Source organism: Echiichthys vipera (genome assembly GCF_963691815.1).
Source record: "Echiichthys vipera genome assembly, chromosome: 3".
Lineage (NCBI taxonomy): Eukaryota > Metazoa > Chordata > Actinopteri > Perciformes > Trachinidae > Echiichthys > Echiichthys vipera.
In genome coordinates, this window is record NC_139828.1 from 12498397 (window position 1) to 12517288 (window position 18892).

At 39.7% G+C, this 18892-nt stretch overlaps 4 protein-coding genes across 4 annotated transcripts; 3 read left to right on the forward strand and 1 right to left on the reverse strand.

Moving 5' to 3' along the window:
• Positions 1–961: 961 nt before the first annotated feature.
• fh (fumarate hydratase) lies at positions 962–3094 on the forward strand. Its single transcript, XM_083939306.1, has one exon. It carries the CDS (start codon positions 1005–1007, stop codon positions 2502–2504), a length of 1500 nt encoding a protein of 499 aa, XP_083795432.1. The 5' UTR covers positions 962–1004; the 3' UTR covers positions 2505–3094.
• Positions 3095–3211: 117 nt separating this feature from the next.
• fam32a (family with sequence similarity 32 member A) lies at positions 3212–5714 on the reverse strand. The gene is made up of 4 exons (XM_083939319.1): positions 5579–5714; positions 4490–4634; positions 3635–3688; positions 3212–3420 (listed from the first exon to the last, which is right to left on the reverse strand). The coding sequence occupies exons 1-4, from the start codon at positions 5650–5652 to the stop codon at positions 3352–3354; spliced, it is 342 nt and encodes a 113-aa protein (XP_083795445.1). The 5' UTR covers positions 5653–5714; the 3' UTR covers positions 3212–3351.
• Positions 5715–6564: 850 nt separating this feature from the next.
• mrpl54 (mitochondrial ribosomal protein L54) lies at positions 6565–9867 on the forward strand. Its single transcript, XM_083911318.1, has 3 exons — positions 6565–6757; positions 7994–8147; positions 9115–9867. The coding sequence occupies exons 1-3, from the start codon at positions 6637–6639 to the stop codon at positions 9245–9247; spliced, it is 408 nt and encodes a 135-aa protein (XP_083767444.1). The 5' UTR covers positions 6565–6636; the 3' UTR covers positions 9248–9867.
• A 2508-nt stretch (positions 9868–12375) lies between these two features.
• malt2 (MALT paracaspase 2) lies at positions 12376–18513 on the forward strand (the record flags this gene model as incomplete). Its single annotated transcript, XM_083940283.1, has 16 exons — positions 12376–12512; positions 12771–12937; positions 13425–13555; positions 13674–13830; positions 13923–14110; positions 14336–14432; positions 14522–14572; positions 14790–14882; positions 15023–15226; positions 15540–15717; positions 15827–15901; positions 16038–16165; positions 17042–17191; positions 17310–17467; positions 17661–17798; positions 17925–18513. The coding sequence occupies 16 exons, from the start codon at positions 12376–12378 to the stop codon at positions 18363–18365; spliced, it is 2493 nt and encodes an 830-aa protein (XP_083796409.1). The 3' UTR covers positions 18366–18513.
• Positions 18514–18892: the final 379 nt, after the last annotated feature.

An 18892-nucleotide genomic window follows, 5' to 3' on the forward strand; every position in this document is an offset into this window, starting at 1 on the left:
TCCCACAGTGGGGGAATTTACAGTGTTACAGCAGCAATACAGGATGATATTAATAATAATAATACATTTTATTTGTATGGCGCTTTTGTAAAGGTACTCATAGACACTTTACACAAAGCAATAAAAATAAGTACATTAAAACAGGTGCAAATAGAAACAAGCAGGTTACAAGTGAGTACATTAAAAACAAGCAGGCTATATTTAAGAAGTAAGTTACGGTAAAAGGATGCAGAATGATAAAATGTCTAAAAACCGGCACATTTAAAAAAGTGATCCAATAGAAATTAAATGAATTAGTGGAGTTATTGGAGTTTGAAGACAACTCTGAAACGATATGTTTGGATGAGTGATTTGAAGGTGTGCTGGTCTGAATAGTGCAAATTACAAAAGCATCAATAACAGATGCTTAATACAAAATATAATAACCGCCTATTTATACAGTAAAAAACGAATTAAAAATTAAGATGAGATAAAACAGTAAAAAGGAAGGGGGTGATAGTAAAACACAAATGTGTGTGTGTGTGTTTGTGTGTGTGTGTGTGTGTGTGTGTGTGTGTGTGTGTGTGTGTGTGTGTGTGTGTGTGTGTGTGTGTGTGTGTGTGTGTGTGTGTGTGTGTGTGTGTGTGTGTGTATGTTTTCAGTGTGAGCATTTATACAAAATTATATAAAAATATACATAACTACTACAAAAAAATGTAGTTTTTTAAAAGTCTGTTGGATAAGTTGAATGCATGCATTTTTAAATGACAGTAACTTTTATTTTACAAAGTAACTGATCCTTCATTGTCAAACAGGAAACACAGTCGTGCCGTATTGTTGACGCTTCACTGATCCGGATGAAGCAGCCTGATCATTTCCATTTGATACGACAACCACAGAGGAAGTCCCGCCTCTCCTGCCTCGCTATTGGCTGACTCGCGATCAGTTTCCCCTTCACCCAATGACAGATCATAATGTGGAAGGCAGCGTTGACCTCCCCCCGGATTCACCTCTAATGCGAAGCCATGTTTCGGTCTCTGAGACGCGTCCAGCAGTTTAACTGCAACCTCCTGACTCTGCAAAGAGTCAGCGTCAACTCTAAACTCCTCATCTGCACGTCCAGGATGGCCGCTTCAGAGTTCAGGCTCGAGCGGGACACGTTTGGTGAGCTCAAGGTCCCCGCTGACAAGTACTACGGTGCCCAGACTGTCAGATCCACCATGAACTTCAAGATAGGGGGACCAAGTGAGAGAATGCCAATCCAAGTGATCAAGGCCTTTGGTGTCCTGAAGAGAGCGGCTGCTGAGGTCAACAAGGAGTTCGGCCTCGACCCAAAGATAGCAGATGCAATCATCCAGGCAGCAGATGAGGTTTCAGCTGGTAAACTGGATGATCATTTCCCTCTGGTGGTGTGGCAGACTGGATCCGGGACTCAAAGCAACATGAACGTCAACGAGGTGATCAGCAACAGAGCCATTGAGATCCTAGGAGGAAAACTAGGCTCCAAAGACCCTGTCCACCCTAATGATCATGTCAATAAGAGCCAGAGCTCCAATGACACCTTCCCCACAGCCATGCACATCGCTGCAGCCACAGAGGTCCACCACATCCTGCTGCCCGGCCTGCAGACTCTGCACGATGCCCTGGCCGCCAAGGCTGAATTGTTCAAAGACATCATTAAGATCGGACGCACACACACTCAGGATGCTGTGCCTCTCTCGCTCGGACAGGAGTTCAGCGGTTATGTCCAGCAGGTGAAGTACAGCATTGAGAGAGTGAAGGCCGCCATGCCCAGGGTGTATGAGCTGGCAGCAGGAGGCACCGCAGTAGGGACGGGACTCAACACTCGCATTGGCTTTGCTGAGAAAGTCGCCTCCACTGTTGCTTCTCTCACAGGCCTGCCATTTGTGACCGCTCCCAACAAGTTTGAAGCCCTGGCGGCCCACGACGCTCTGGTGGAGCTGAGTGGAGCGCTGAACACAGTGGCTGTCAGCATGATGAAGATCGCCAACGACATCCGATTCTTGGGGTCGGGACCCCGGTCAGGCCTGGGAGAGCTCATCCTACCAGAGAATGAACCAGGAAGCAGCATCATGCCAGGCAAGGTGAACCCCACCCAGTGTGAGGCCATGACCATGGTCGCAGCCCAGGTGATGGGGAACAACGTTGCAGTCACCATCGGAGGCAGCAACGGACACTTTGAGCTGAACGTCTTCAAACCCATGATGATCAAGAACGTGCTGAACTCGGCTCTGCTACTGGGCGATGCGGCCGTCTCCTTCACCAACAACTGCGTGGTGGGCATCGAGGCCAACACCGAGAGGATCAACAAGCTCATGAACGAGTCCCTCATGCTGGTCACCGCGCTCAACCCACACATCGGTTACGACAAAGCAGCCACCATCGCCAAGACGGCTCACAAGAAGGGCTCCACGCTGAAGGCTGTGGCGGTGGAGCTGGGCTACCTGACCGAGGAGCAGTTTGACCAGTGGGTGAAGCCACATGAAATGCTGGGGCCAAAGTGAACTCTGACAACACTGCAGAACAAAGAAAATACCTTTTCTAGTGTGAGAAAAGACTATTACCATTGAAATAAAAGAGGCTGAACTGTATGAACCAAACATTCTCTGAATCCTGAACATCTCATCTCTTAATAAAAATTTGACAACGCTTTGCTGTTGTTTGATGCAACTTCCTGTTTTACTTACTGGCGGTGTTAAACTTACACTTTAATACACTTTGTAAGACAATGTCAAGATGCTACTCAATCCATGTTTGTGTCGAACACCTGTATGTTCATCATACTCTGTTTTACTGGCATTGGCAAGTGGCTACACCTGTTGTTCCACATTAGAATGTTTTACTGTCACTGCAACTTTTCTTTGTAGGAGTAAAATGTGTGTATTTGTTCACCAACTTTTTGGTTTTGGTATTTTAAAGTCTTAAATACTTTTTGACTATAAGTTGGTAACTTCAGGGTAGTTGAGATGTTCACTCTGTGCCATGCCAAATGATTCAACATGGACGACTGCTTAGGTGTTCTGGTTTACAGTATGTGCCATTTGTGCAGCGTTCAATCCAATATGAATTCATTAAAAAGCAAGTATATTCTGATTATTGGCATTTTTGTCTTCATGTTTTACACTCTCACACACCATTATTTCAAATGTATGTAATAGGACTTGAGCAATGCAAGACAAAGAAACAATAGATATGTTTTAACTCCTTTATTGTATATACCAGGAATTAAAAGAATGACTGAATGCCGATTGAAGGAATTTTTATTGTAAATATATGAAAAATAGCAAACAAAAATGTGACGTGCAAGACTTTTGTGTTAAACAACAAACAAAATGAGCATTTGCTCCTCTTCTATTTGGTCCAGCTGACCTTGGGAATATCATAATGCTCTGTCAGGGTGTCCAGGTGCCGATTAAAGTCCTGCAAATAAACAAAACAATAGAAGACACGTTAACGTTTCTGACATTTCTCTGTTCAATCTGAAATCACGTCAACTGTAATGTATATTCTAAACACATTAATGCATGTTTCAATTATATATTATTTTAAATAGACAAACTATTTTTTTAATTGTTTTTTTTTTAAATTTATTTCTACACATGTGAATTAACAAGTTGGACTGAACATTACATACCTCAACTCTGAGTTTGTGTGTCTTTGATGCTTTGTTCAAAATCCTCTCCATTTGCTTTAAGGAAAGAAAGAAAAAACAATGAATACAATATAAACTCAAAATACACATCACCACTGTGAGATAAGGCACACTTACTTAAACTTACTGAAGTACTGTAATAGCCTTCTGTAGCTGGAGATATTATAAACATAATGGATTTATGTTATAATTAGGTTTTCCTGTGTTTTGGTGCTCCACCATGTTACCATTCACATCCACTGTTTCAAACAATGAACTTTGTCCTTTAGGGAGAAAATGGCTGATAAATGTTGGCGTTATGTAATTATTAATGACTAATGAGCTGATACTTGAAACATCATTAACATTACCTGGTTCAGGTTGGGATTACCCAGCTGTGTTAAGAGTTAAATTAAGCACACTCGGCCATCTCTCTCAGCGAGATTTCCAATATAATCAGCACTTGAAGAGGAAAGTTCACAAGGCTACACAAGTTAATAATCTACAACCCACATTGATAATTTGGTGCTTCTTTTTCTTTTTTGCTGGTTGTGAAGCTAAGTGTGAAAAATCTGAATTTGCCAAACTGTATGCCTGGAAAGTTTTCTACACAAAAAGCCTTTTGGTTTCTGTTTTTGTAAAAAAAATACTTCTTTTGGCCTTTGTTGTGTGCGCTTACAACAACCCGATTGTTTGCATCAGATGATTGGTGCTTTGCTTATTGCTAGGTCGTGTCAAAATAGGGACCCCATTAGTTAATAGTTCACTTCTACAGCCTGTTCTACAACTTGTACTCCCTATGCCTCAAATCCTTGACTAATCCCTGCAGCTCTTTAATGTGGGATAACTATAACTTACCCTTTTCTCTTGCATCTTGTCAAAGGCCATTTGTGCCGGTGTCCGCTTGTCAACATATGCTTTCTTGGTTTTCGTCTCCTCGTCATTTTCACCGGCCGCAGCCTGCTCCAAGCGATGCTTGCTCTCTTTATCCTTCTTCTTCTTCCTGAAAAAAAAAATAGATTTGCGACGCCTATAAGGCCAACAACGCCATCCAATATGCAAGAATAGAGGAAGAGGATCACGCTTGTACAGGAACAAGATCAAATGTAGACCATGTCAAACTAGTGATTTTCTATAACATGACTGTGACATTGGAAACCATTCTTTGTCCTGTTGAACACCTGCTAGATATACTCTATTTATTCTTATTATATAATGATTTTAACCCTCATGTGGTGTGAATTACTCTGTATCATATTGCAAATTGTACTGTATGTATTTATTTGATTTATTGAGCAAATGTTACAAACAACAACAAGAAGATAACATTTAAGATAAACAAGTTAAAAAAGGACAAGCGAAGGAAACCCAGAAAACCCACAAGGGGCTTTGCATTTTGAGTTCCCTACAATTATTCAACAATATTTAACATGAAGGAAAACAAAGTATATAAATGTATGACTTGTGTATACTGCAAGTGCCTTTATGTGTCTGACTATAATTGTAATTTCTGGTGGAAATAAGACAACCTCTGACTGCAAGGCTTCAGTGTTGTAACGTTACTAAGCACTATATACTTTCTACGTATTTCAGAAGTAACGTTAGCGTTGGATTGACATGTCGAGATCGCGTTTAACTCGTAATTTAAGGTTAGCCAACGTTACGCTAATGTTTTTAGCCTTGGCTGTAAAACTCCATAATGTCACCGTGAACAGTGTTGAGGTCACAAACGAGACCAGTGCTTTCTCACTAAACAATGCTATTTTGACGAGGAAGTTGCCGAAACAATACCGTTGTCCACATCAGTAAACATGAACTGTTTTTCTATTAGCATACATGCTAACAGCCTCGCCTGAATATCACGAGCGAGTATCCGTTGCGACTGTCTATGGATGTATTTTATGAAAACGAGTAATCAAATATGTTATTAAAAGGTACAGGACTTACCTTTTTCCTGCTGAAATGCTCCCTACACCTTTTAGTTTCAGGGAACTCTTCTGGGCCGCAGCGTACTCGGACATTTTCCAGTAGCTTCTTCTTCTACTTTGTTATTATGGTGCCAGTCTTCTTCTTCTTTCCTTTCTTCTGCTGCTGCTGCTTCTTCTTCTGCTTTGTTATTATGGTACCAGACACTTGTACGGCAGTGCTGCCACCTGTCGGACTGAACCAAAATGACCAAACCAGTTTATACAGTGCCTACAGAAATGTATAATACCTCTTTGACATAGTCACTTTTTTGTTTTACAGCCTGAAATGATAATAAAATTAAAAAAAACATTTTTCTAGCATGATTTACACATTTTGCCTTCCAACGTTCAAGTGATTTTTTTTTCAAAGTTTCAGAAAATGAATAAGAAATAGAAAAACTAGAATAGCAGTATTTCAAAAATAACCATTATAAACATTTTCAGGTATAACCAATTACCTTCCAGATCACACACCAAGTTAAAAAAAAAAGAAAAAAACAATCAAAATAATGTATTAATTCATTTATTTCTGTATTTATTTATACATTTACTTATGCACTCATTCATTGATTGTTTTATCCATGCATCTTTTTTATTATTTATTTATTGATAAATCTAGTCATGCAACAGTTTATTTATTCATTTATTTCTGTATTTATTTATGCATTTCTTTATTTATTGAGACTTCAGTCATGTTTAGTCCTCATAACTCTGTACTTCATTTTGTTTTTATTTATTTATGATGTACTTAATGTATTCTCAATACAGACTTGCCGCTTTGAATAAGTTCATAATGTTTTTTTGAGAAATACAAATTCAATATTCCTTCTAGAAGTTATAATGTACTGGATTATTCTAAGAAAGAGAAATAAAGGCAGCGAAATGACTCTTCTCCCTGCAGTGTGTCTTCCCGGCCAGAGAGGAGCGGTGCGTCATTTCCACAGAGCCAAACACAAAAGCAGAAAACGGAAGTTGAAGGGAATATGAAAGTCAAACTGTAGCATGGTAGGCTGTGTTTTTAAGTAACCTACGGTAAAAATGTCAGGGTACAGTTTATTCAGGATAGTTACGTTAGTCAAATGCATCAACACCCCCGCTGCGACGTCGCTGTGCAGGACGAACGTGTTCACACAGACACGTGGATATGCGAAGAAAGTTGGTGCGTAAAGAAGCTAAACTGTCTCCGTTCATCTCAATCTGTTCCTATGTGCAGTTTCCAAATTAGCTGTGGTTATTATTATTGTTAGACATGTTGTGTATCGAGGTGAGATGACCATAGTGACACCAATGTGATTAATAGTGGGAAATACATGGAGGATAATTGGTTTGTTATTGTCAGTGGTGGATGAAGTACTCAGAGCTTTTACTTAAGAAAAAGTAGTAATACCAAAGTATAGAAATACTCTTTTACAAGTGCAAGTCATGCATTCAAAATGTTATAAAGTAAAAGTACAAAATTATTGGCATAAAAATGTACATAGAGTTAATGTGCTCATTATGCAGAATGGCCTGTTTCAGAGAGATTAATGTAAATATCACTTTAATGTTGCAGCTGATAAAGGTGGGGCTAATTTGATCTACTGTACATGCTTCTGTGTAGCTTAATCGTAACAATATATGTTATTTCATTTGTTGATAATAGCTTGTATTCATAATATCAATCTTTAGAGTAACTAGTAACCTGCAATTTCCCAGCTTGGGATAAATAAAGCATTTCTATTCTGATGTTACCAAATAAATGTAGTGCAGTAAAAAAGTAAACTATTTCCTCAGAAATGTAGTGGAGAAAAGTATAAAGTAGCATTAAATGGAATTACTCAAGTTAAGTACGAGTACCTCACAATTAGTGATAGACTGATACATCGGCCGGCTGATATCATCGGCTGATCTTTGCGTTTTTTACGTGTATCAGTATCGGACGATGCAGGCTGCGATAGTTTTTTCCCGGCGATATTTACAGACAGGCGTCCACAAGCTGCTCCGTGTTGCTGGAGACGCCTTTTTTAAGTTCAATAAAGGCTCTTTGTCATCATCATTGTGAAATTCTTATGCTGTAAATTGTAGGAACAAAAGTAGAATCGGCTCCAAATATCAACTGAAGAAAATCAGCAGTCTAAATTGGCATCCGCCCTAAAAATATTCCATATCGGTCGATCCCTACTCACAGATGTACTTAAGTACAGTACTCGAGCACTGGTTAATATTTATATCAATTCACAGTTCGTCCACCCACCTAAATCGCCCGTGTCTGCATACATGTTCCATTAAACCATTATTATTAACAAAATGTCAGCGGCTTATTTTATGTTTCCAATCAACTCCTGGCCCATCGTAATCAACACGTCAGTAATCGTGATGTAAACGTAACAAATCTTGTCTTTCCCGTTCTCTGCAGTCAAAGGGAGAGGTAAAGGCATGGTGAAAGAAGACCTGAAAGGCCCAGATGTGTGTAAAGACCCTGTGAAACTGACTTCTCATGCAGTAGGGGTCAACATCTTCAAGCAAGGAGAAGACCCCCAGCTGAAGCCTCCTGACCAATATCCAGAGTGGTGAGGTTGCTTTTTTCTTTGTTTTCTGCCACTTTTTCTTCTGTTGCTGAACAATTCAAGGAAATTATTTTTGAAAAACTACGCACGATATACAAAAATGTCTGTGCAAAATTCTCTGCAGAGGGTGAACACGCCTGTGGGTGGGTCTTGTGGAGTGTGTGTGTTTGGTAGTGTGTGCGCATCTGTGTGTATGAGCAAGTGTGTCCCGAATAAGAATTGTTACTTTATGTTCATTCATGTAAGTAAATCCAAAACTTTTCACGTGCAGCCTTTCACTTTCACTGTTGCTCTCTGCGCCTACACATACTACCACTAAATGCAGTGGCTCTTTATCATTTTTGGTATTTTTAGTAACTATTTGATCTATTTATCCATTAGTTTAAGTTAACTGTTTCAACCCTATACCAATATCTGACTGCTGTATTTCAACCATTTATCCATTATTCTCTTTAACCTCATCATTTCAACTAGTTATTACTTTTAGGTTTGTATTTCTGCCATTTACTGTATTTGTTACTTTTTAACTACCTTTTGAAAATTCTTTGCTTGCTCACTAGTTTTTCAAGCACTCTTACACAACTGCAACACGATGATCAGGCGTTGCAGCTGAAATATTCTCTAAAACATATTTTAATTTATATTTTTTCAAATAAATAGAGCTACACTTCCCACGTACTTTAGCTGCAGGAGTAACCCCTGGTTAGGAATCACTGCTCTAGACTGATGATATATTAGAGCGTAAGTAAAATAAAAATATATATATCTATATATATATATATATAGATATATATACATACAGTATATGGACAAAATAGCAGACACGTTTGCTTGTAATTTTCAATTTTGTTACACAGCATCAGAGAGTCATTGACAATACTGGGTCATTGTAACTTATTACATCAAAGTTCCTCTATGTCTACATACTTTATAATAAATTATTCTTTGTATACTTTTATCTGTCACTAAGGTTGTTCCAGTTGAACCTGGGAATGCCCAAAAAGCTGCCGGAGCTGGAACCGGACACCTGGGAATACTGGAAGCGTCTGAGGAAGGAAAGCATTTGGCGTTTCAACAAACTACATAAAGGGAGGAGGTTTTAGGCCTTCCCTGGACTGACAGAGGGCTTCTTCCCGTACCTCAGGCTGCTTCAGACTCTGTGGACTGACTTACCTGACATGGTGTGTGTTCAGAGCCATTAAATAGACCAGCTCTTTTTTTGGGGGGGAGTGTATGATTGTTGGTGATGTTAAAGACAGGTGGAAAATTACAGTGCCCAACACTCACAATGTAAAGGATTCCAACACATGGCCAGAGTTAGGCCTCAACAATTGAAAAGTCTCAACAAAAACTCAACATCTTTAGCATTCTTGACTTTGGAAACAGTAGTCTAACAGTGTAACCCCTCACCACCAGGTCCATTGAGTTTTCCTGGAGGTTTCCGTTGTGTCACACAGTCTTCTTCAGCAGATGGTATGTGCCGCGTTGCCATGAAATTGTAGACGTTCATATTTCAAAGATGTGTGAAATGATTGAAATGATCCCCTACAGCTACTAAGTGCACCTCATGGTCAACGTTAGTTTTATACAGTATTTGGTTCAAGGATACTGCATTGAATTTAATTTGTACACATATTCTTTTTCTGTCTGAAGATAAATGGTCTCCACAAATCACTTCAGTTCTTTTGCAAACTCATAAATAAGAATTGAAATAAATAAATAAATGGGAAAATGAAACACCTTGCAAATATTGTCTTGTTATTCTTTCTTTAATAATATCATCGTATGAATCTGGTAACTACCACTCTCCAACTACCACTCTGAACATTATTAATAATAATAATTATAATACATTTTATTTGTTGGTGCCTTTAAAGACACCCAAGGACACCACAAAACATAAATAAAAACAAATAAAAGCAACACAACAAACCTATCAATAGTACATTTATTTCCTGTTGCGGTGTATGTGAATGACATCAACTGACAGGAAGTCAACAAGGACCTAGGCTGTTGCCTAGCAATGGGATTCCATTAAAAAGGTCTGTATAACTAATAGTTAAAATGAATAAATGGGAATATGAAAATACCCTGCAAATACCGTCTTATTTTTTTCTTAACGATATAGTATGATTTGGTTAACTACCACTCTCCAATCTGTTAAATATTTAGAAACTATAACAATAATAATAATACTAATAATACATTGTATTTGTTGGTTCAAGACAACCAAGGACACCCTAAAAAACATAAATAATATCAACACTACAAATGTATCAATAGTAAAATCACGGGGTAAGTAAAATAAAGGTGTTCAACTATAGTTAAAAACATTTAAGTCAATAAAATCGAGGTGGATGTGGTGAATGTTGTGTGTGGTATGCTATAATCTGAACATGTGAGTTTTAAATAGTGATTTGAATTGTTCTAATAGTTAATTATAAATCAATAACACATTTACTTATATTTTATAAGACAGTTTATAAGAAAAGAAAAAAAAGCAACATCACCGATCATTTCCTGTAATAAAGCTGGTCTCTATAAAAGACGTTGCCATGACAACGCTTCATGCAAATGATCGAGGGATGGCAGAAACGAGGAACCGAAATGAGAAGCAAATCATCTGGGGAAGTAAATCATGCAAGAGTAAGAGACTTCAGACAGCTCTTCACATGTAAAGACGCACACTCCTCTTTCTGCACACTGGGATTTGATCCCCGGGTTTTTTTTTTTAACACTTTTCAGAAAGTCGGTAAGTTTTCTTCACCGCTTGGATAAACGTTATAACGTTGGCTGGTGTGTTAATGGCGGAAGCGGCAGTTATTAACTTAACTTCGACGTGGCGATGTTTAGTTTTGGTGTGAATACAGTTTCATATCAGCTTCACTGTTATCTTATTTCCTGGATAATATTAAGATATCCTGATGTGTGTTTACAGTTCATGTGCAGAGAGATCAGGAGCCCGTGTTTACAACCTGTGGGAGATTCATTCAACAACCACAGCAGCACAGCACTGTGACAAGCAGCTTTAACATTTAACAATCACACTCCTAGCTGTAATTATATTATAATTATCCATAATATCATTTATCCTAGTCAAAATTTAATTCTTACTAGTCACAATAATACTTTCAGACATCCACAATGACATTCTCAATTCAATTCAATTCAAAAAACTTTATTTGAGACAGAATAGATTTTCTTCCTCTCCTTATTCTTCCTCTCTACAATTGTTATTTCAGATATTCACAACATTTATCTTACTAGTACAAATTAAATCACTTTTATCATTTATTGGGCTTTTATTGGGCTTTTAATTATAGATGTCAACAATAACATATTAAATATCTGTAATGTGATTTTTACTAGGGAAATTGCAGTTGTACATATCCGTAATGACATTTTTACCAGTCAGAATGTATTTTTGGATAGTCAAAATGACATTAAGGTTACCTGGAATGTTTCTTTTTTTTAATTTGGGATATCTGAAATTAAAATTATGACTAGTAACAATTAGATTGTAGATATCTAAAATGGGAGTTTTGACCAGTAAAAATGGTATTACAGATATACAGAATGTTCATTCTAAGATATCTAAAATGTAAATGTGGATATCTCGAATTAAAAGCCTGATACACATGAATGGCAAAAGTGACATAATTTGTGCTAGCAAAAATTATTTTTCCAATCGTAGATAGGGTGGCACGGGCATGTCGCCTCACAGCATGAGGGTTTCTAGTTTGAATCCGGGCTGGGGCCCTTCTGTGTGGAGTTTGCATTATCCTGTGTCTGTATGGGTTCTCTCTGGGTTCTGCGGCTTCCTGTCACAGTCCAGAGACATGTACGTGTTAGGTCAATTGATGACTCTAAATTGCCCGTAGATTGTGGGTTTGCATGGTTGTCTGTCTCTGTCTGTCTCTATGTGCCCTTCAATAGACTGGTAACCTGTCCAGGGTGGGTGTACCCTGCCTCACGCCCGACGTTAGGTGGTATCGGCTCCAGCCCTCCGCAACCAGGTTAGGGACAAGCGGGACAAGCCGCTAAAGATGGATAGATATATGTCCAGTCTAGCTATTAAACATTAAAACCTCTTGCCATAACAGCACTGTTGTAGGTCATCACCGTTTATTGGAGAATTAGACAGTGATATGATGAGTGTTTCAGCACCTGAAGTTTCACTTTAATGTTCCTTCTTGCCTGGTACATCTCTGTGATTGTTCGTGATAAGAAGATGGAGGAGTTGAAAATGAGCATCGATACGCTGAGTGAACAAGTCCTGAGCAGGCTCTCAAAGATGTTCGATAACTCCACCTGTGGGTGGAGGCAGCTCGCCAATGCTGTGTCGGAGCAGACGAACTTCCGCTGCAGGTGAGACACTGAAGGCATCACATAATGGAGGACACGGTATTCAACCACTTCCACATCTTTTCATCACCGTAATAACTCATTTGAACAATAACATATAACCCTGCAGTACAAAGATTGTCTTTGATGTATGACATGTATGGTAAACTAGTTTGACTCTCATCATAATTCACATTCCTGCACGTTTTTTGGGTCCTCCCCTGCACAAGGCCCCTTGAACTGTCACCACCAGCCTAACACTGCCCTTTGATCTCTCTGCAGTGAGAGTGAGCTGACCAGCTGCTCGCTGCAGGTGCTGAGCGCTGCAGGCAGCCCAGGACGTACCCTTCTGGCTCGGCTTGCTGATCGTTCCTGCTCCCTGGACTTCCTGCTCCACTGCCTGAGGAAGATAGACCACAAGGAAGCTGTGCAGTATCTCACCACTATAGGTAAAGAAGAAGTAACTGGGGGTGCCATACTGTACATATGCAAATGTGTAGATAAAGACACATTGTTTCTCTTATACGGTCCATTTCTCGAGTTTGAAAGAACAATAACACAAACATGTACATGTCGAGGCCACTACTTTGTTTGTAAAGAGGTTCAGTGTGCACATTTTGACTTATAGCAGTAAAATAACAGGTTCAAATGAATTACATTAGTGGTTAAGGCTCAGTTTAACTTTGATGTCCCAGTAAGCCACACCAATGAGCCAGCATGCACAATAGCGAGATCATGGCCCTCGAGCACTTACTGTAAACTGTGTACCACTTTCACAAGTTAGTGCCTGTAGCTATACTCCGATGCTCCACATCTAAAAAAAAATAACGGTGCCCTTGTTCTTCTTGTCTGTGCATATGACAAACGTCTGTTCATATGATTGTTTGTCTGTGTGTGTCTGTGTGTGTGTGTGTGTGTGTGTGTGTGTGCGTGTAGTGGCAGAGCTGATCCAGATCACTGTGCAGCCAAAGACCCAGCAGGCCACAGTGGGGGGCAGGGTGGTATTGACCTGCAGAGCCTCAGGCCCCACTGGACTCGGCTACCAGTGGTTCAGAGGCAAAGAGGAGGTCAGTCAAATTCACTATTAAGGTTTAAAAGTTATGTGGAGTGTTCTGTGTTTATGTTTTTGCTAAATCTGATACCGTTACATTATATGGACATTGGTGGCTTGTTTCCTTGTTTTAGATTTTGGATGAGACAGGGAGTACACCCGAGCTGGTTCTGTGTCCGTTAGCTCCAGTCCACCAGGGTCACTATATCTGTAGAATCCACCATGGAGGAAACGTTACCTTCTCCCAGTGGGCTCATGTTAGCTGTGTCAAGTCTGCAGGTCCTAGTACAGGTGCCTCTCCTCTCCTCCTCCTTGTCTATTTGTTTTATTTCGTCCGATCATGGCATGTGATGTAATGTCCTGGTATATTTTTATCGTCTCAGGTTGCAGCAGCAGTTTGTTTACAGGGTCGGTGAGTGGGCTGCGTATAACCCATCAGCCTCAGTCCCAAGCAGTGTCCGAGGGCGACACTCTGTCCCTGGAGTGCAATGCAGAGGCCAACCCTCCTGCACAGTACGAGTGGTACCACAACATGATGCCTTTGACACAATACAAGACAGGTACACTTAAGGTAAAGTGTATTCATAGAGTCTGCTTTGAACAGCTTACCTACTGTGTGTAACAATGTGTGTAACAATTAAAGCTTTTAAAAGTAGGTAAAGCCAGGGGAAGAAATATAAAAACCCAGGTGTTCTGAATTTATAATCAAAACACAGTTAATTGATTCTCATATTTGGTCTCCATATATCAGTATGCCGTGTGTAGTTGATGTTGTGTTTTATTCTATTCCCTGTAGATCCCATGTGTGACCACAGCACAGAGAGGACAGTACAAATGCAAGATCTTTAATTTGTATCATGAGGCGTGGAGTGACACAGCAACAGTTACCATCGGTGCGTATATGAATTAGGCCCAATGGCACACTTGATTAAAGGTGCAGTACTGTGCAGTGAATAACTTCTTGTTTTGTACTCTTTTGCAGGCCCCAGTTCCATCACAGATTCAGCCTGGGTAGAAGTTGATCGTGGTCTAGGTATGCTTCATTTGGGGGGGGGGGCAGAGGAACTAGACTAGACTTTTTGTTCCTTTATTCTTTTTTCGGCATTGGACAGTTTTGATTCCTGTTTTTGTATGTACATCCGTGAAAGGCCTAATTGTGTGTCAAAGCAGCTAATCTGCTTGCTGGTATTTGTATTAAACAGTATGGAATAATTTAATTTAATTTATACCTTTCCATTTGGTGTTGACAGACTCAAAGGAAGTCCACAAGTCATCATGGGGACCAGGAATACATCCACTACAACAGATGGTCAATCCGCCCCAATCAGCCAAGCATTTCTATGGTGAGTTTTGTGCAAACAAATAGAAACAATACAGTTACAATCGAGTATATTTGGATCAAAATATACACTGTAAGTAGTTATTTTACATGATTTTTTAAGGTTTTATGTTCATTCACGATGCCAAACCTTCCGCTCTACAGCCACAGACAAAGTCGCTCTCCTGATTGGCAACATGAACTACCTCTACCACACTCAGCTGTGTGCCCCCATCGCTGACGTCCACGAATTGACCAACCTGCTCAGGCAAATGGACTTCAAGGTGGTTTCTCTGCTCGACCTCAATTGGCAAGAGATGCACAGCGCTGTTACAGAGTTCCTTTTGCTGCTTGACAAGGGAGTCTATGGTTGGTCTCGTGTCCATCTGGACAATATGGTCACTATGTTCAAAACGTGTTTCATGTGTGTCTGTACTTTTAAAGACTGTGACACAGGCTAAACACCCGCTCTACCCCTACTTGATAATGAGTAAAATGGATGTACCACTGTTTTTCTACGTACATTTTTTAAACAAGATAAAATAGTATAAAACTAGCTAAGTGCATATTTAAAACTGACTTTGTTTAACCAGCATTAAGCTAAAAAGACTAAGAATCTGACCAATCATTCATGCCAACTTAGTGATATGCTTATAATACTTCTTTGCCCCTCCTTCCACAGGCTTGTTATACTTTGCTGGTCATGGTTATGAGAATTACGGAAACAGTTTCATGGTTCCCATTGATGCGCCGGCCTCCTACACATCAGAGCACTGTTTGTGTGTACAGAATATACTTACGAGGATGCAGAAAAAAGAAACTGGACTTAACGTATTGCTGCTGGACATGTGCCGCAAAAGGTATGAATGTTTTTTTGAATGTCTGAGTTGATATACCAGCTTTTTAATGTCATGCTTAGGTTAGATCCTCTGCTGCACATTTATGCCTTTAATTATTGCTTTTCTTTAGAAACCTATATGATGATGTCATTGTACAACCAGGACTGCTCAAGGTGACAGCAAATATAGTGTTTGGATATGCTACGTAAGTTTGCTGATTCTCCTAATTTTCAAACTACCGGTGTCTTTCTCATTTAGTGTTGTAGACGATATAATAGACACACATGTCTGAATTAATCTCTCCGCTTCAGGCTAAAAAAAGTGCCGCTTGTTGTGTTTAGATGCGTAGACGCTGAAGCATATGAAGTGAAGAGGGAGGACGTGTCAAATGGCATCTTCATAAGCTTCCTGAAACGGCGAGTTTGTGAAGATGAGAAGGTCACAGTCATGCTAGACAGAGTGGGTGAAGGTATGTTGAGCACACTGGAAATATGAGATATCTGGGCATGCAACGAGATATCTGTGTTGCATGGAACAAATGATACAACTGACATTTTCATGTTAGAGCTGATCCTTTGTAGCTAGAGCCATTAAATGAATCTGCATCGTGTGGCCTGAGTGGCTAATGTGCAGTGATTGTATTCTGATTATTACACACGTCTGTCCGATCACTTCTGCATCTTCGTGTTAGTGCTCTGCTTAAAGGTCCCACATGATGCTCATTTTTGGGTGTATACTTCTATTTCAATTTTCTATTAAACCATGTTTACATATTTAACATGTTTTAATGTTCAAAAAACACATTATTTTCTCATACTTACTATCTGAATACACGTCTTCCAAATTTCACTTTTTACAAAATGGGACCTTTAAATCTTCTACTGTATCTTTGTTATCACATGATTCAAACTGCACTGAAATGACAGGTGTATTCTTAACTGAACCTGACCAAACACTGTGGTGTTATATTGATTGAAATGTTTCACTCCTGCAGGCTCTGGTATTGTGCATGTTGTTTCAGTGACACGGTTTACTGACACACCTTGATGGAGAAGTGACATTATTATTATTATAAATTCCACCTATGCTTTTCCTGTCATGAAAAGCTTTTTTGAACATCCTTTTGCAAAGCATTGCTGCTCTTTGCTACAAGGGCAAAATGCTGCTGTACTGCTCTCTGTGGGATGTTGAGCATGTTGCAGCGCTGGCAACATACCGTACCACTTATGTCATGTTATATCACTGACAGGTGGTGGAACACACCTGTTGTGACAACTCTGGGTTCGAACTCTTTTGACAGCACTAATTAATGCATGCTGTTAATTGTGATATGTACTCTTAACAGACATGGGTCGTTGTGAGATCACACGAGGGAGGCAGGCTCTGGAGCTGCGCAGTAATCTGTCTGAACGACGTTCCCTCACTGACCAGATACAAGCCTCTGAGTGTTCTGCGTCCCAATCAGCTCGAAACCTGCAGTGGGCTGTTGCTCATGGTACTCATTTCACAAACATTCACTTATTTAATCTTGGCATGAAATCAACAATTTTGTCTTATATAGTACAAGACAAAATAAAAGAAGTGTATCTAAATCCAAATGTCTTTCTTCCTAGTCCTTCCACAGAGCCTTAGTCTGCAGTTTGAGTGTGGGGTGAAGGTTCAGCTTGGGTTCGCTGCAGAGTTTTCCAACATCATGGTCATCTACACTCGGATACTTGAGAAGCCCAAAGAAATAGATTCCTGCTGCGCTCAGCTTACTGACTTCCCTGAGGTTCGTTAGCTGATATATGACACGTGAAGATTTGTGATTTAAAGACATTTGTTCTGGCCAGTAATGACTCATCGGGCTTGTGAGTCCTTCAGTAATTCACGGTGCAGTGAAAATGATTTTTTTGTTATTGTCACTTGAAGAACACAAAAAACTTTAAGCACTGTACTGACAGTAATCCCTGTTACTTTGGCAGGATGTGGACATTGATCTGAAGAAGAGTAACCAGGAGACTCTGCTTGAAGCTGGCAGTTGTTTATTGATCAAAGAAAATCTTCCTTCTCCAGAGGTCCCTAACCTTTACACACGCATCCGATGCCTGCAGAGACTCAGGGTCAGACACTTGCTATTGTTTTTATAATTACTTCAACTATCTGTCCTGGGATAAACCTGGTGAATGTTTTTGTGCCCTTTTATATTTTTCCTAAAACACATATTTTGCTCATCACTGTCTATATAGCGGGAGCTCACATTTGCCGTCTGCCTTCATTACACCTATTCTAACATGGATGAAGAAGTACAGGAAAGGCAACCAGTGACAGTTGGTAAACCACTGGTCTCCAAACTCAACCTGCATGAGCCACGAGCGCCTCGTGTCTGCTCTGCCTCCTTTGCCTCCCCTGACTCCTCTGACTCTTCGTGCATCAGCCTCCTCGACTCCTTCAACGTTCCCGAGTGCTCCTCTTTTGCCTCTGTGGATTCAGCCTCAGATGCATGGTCATATCATGCACAAACTGGCAGAGAAATCTCCACCAATGACTCTACAACTTCATCCAGAAGTGCAAATATTCCAGAGGAGATGGACAGTCATGATCTTGTTGTTGGCAAAAGCTTGCCCCACAGCCAAGTTAATGACGCAAACTGCACATTTAGTGACATGTACAATTTTCATTCTCACTAAACATTATGAAACCCATCATTCGACCATAACGCACCGACGCATCAACAGTACATATTTAGAAAAAAGGTGAAGCGATGGTTGTAGAAAAGCCTGTGAATTTGCCATTTCAGTAAAGATGACCCAGAACTCAGGGGGTCTAAGTGTCATCATCACCTTAACTATGCATTATGATTTTCTAATATTTTATGATGATTGTTAAAAGATAAAGTAAAAACACTGCAGATCAAGTTCCACGTGTGTTCTGTTTGTAAGGACAACATAAAACATCTTTTTAGATGAACCGTGTAACTCTGTTCATTGTCACCACTGTAGGCTATGCATATGTTTCTAGTTCATATATTGTTGTTTTTTATGAAAAAGATTCAATATAAACATTACTTTTCTTAAATTTTCCAGAGTTATACACAATACCAAAAATGTATTTCTAAATGTAGAAATAATAATAACAAAGTACAACGTACAAAGACAGTAAAACATAGAAAAAAGAAATGAAGAATAACAAACAAAAACGTATGGGGTCTGCTTAA

Bases quoted from the DNA above. Each gene is read 5' to 3' on its own strand.
- fh (XM_083939306.1), top strand. From the start codon at position 1,005: ATGTTTCGGTCTCTGAGACGCGTCCAGCAGTTTAACTGCAACCTCCTG.
- mrpl54 (XM_083911318.1), top strand. From the start codon at position 6,637: ATGTCAGGGTACAGTTTATTCAGGATAGTTACGTTAGTCAAATGCATC. The intron at 6,758-7,993 runs GTGCGTAAAGAA...CGTTCTCTGCAG, and splicing joins TGGATATGCGAAGAAAGTTG to TCAAAGGGAGAGGTAAAGGC. The intron at 8,148-9,114 runs GTGAGGTTGCTT...TCTGTCACTAAG, and splicing joins CCTGACCAATATCCAGAGTG to GTTGTTCCAGTTGAACCTGG.
- fam32a (XM_083939319.1), bottom strand. From the start codon at position 5,652: ATGTCCGAGTACGCTGCGGCCCAGAAGAGTTCCCTGAAACTAAAAGGT. The intron at 4,635-5,578 runs GTAAGTCCTGTA...TTTTTTTTTCAG, and splicing joins AGCATTTCAGCAGGAAAAAG to GAAGAAGAAGAAGGATAAAG. The intron at 3,421-3,634 runs GTATGTAATGTT...GTTTATTTGCAG, and splicing joins CACACAAACTCAGAGTTGAG to GACTTTAATCGGCACCTGGA.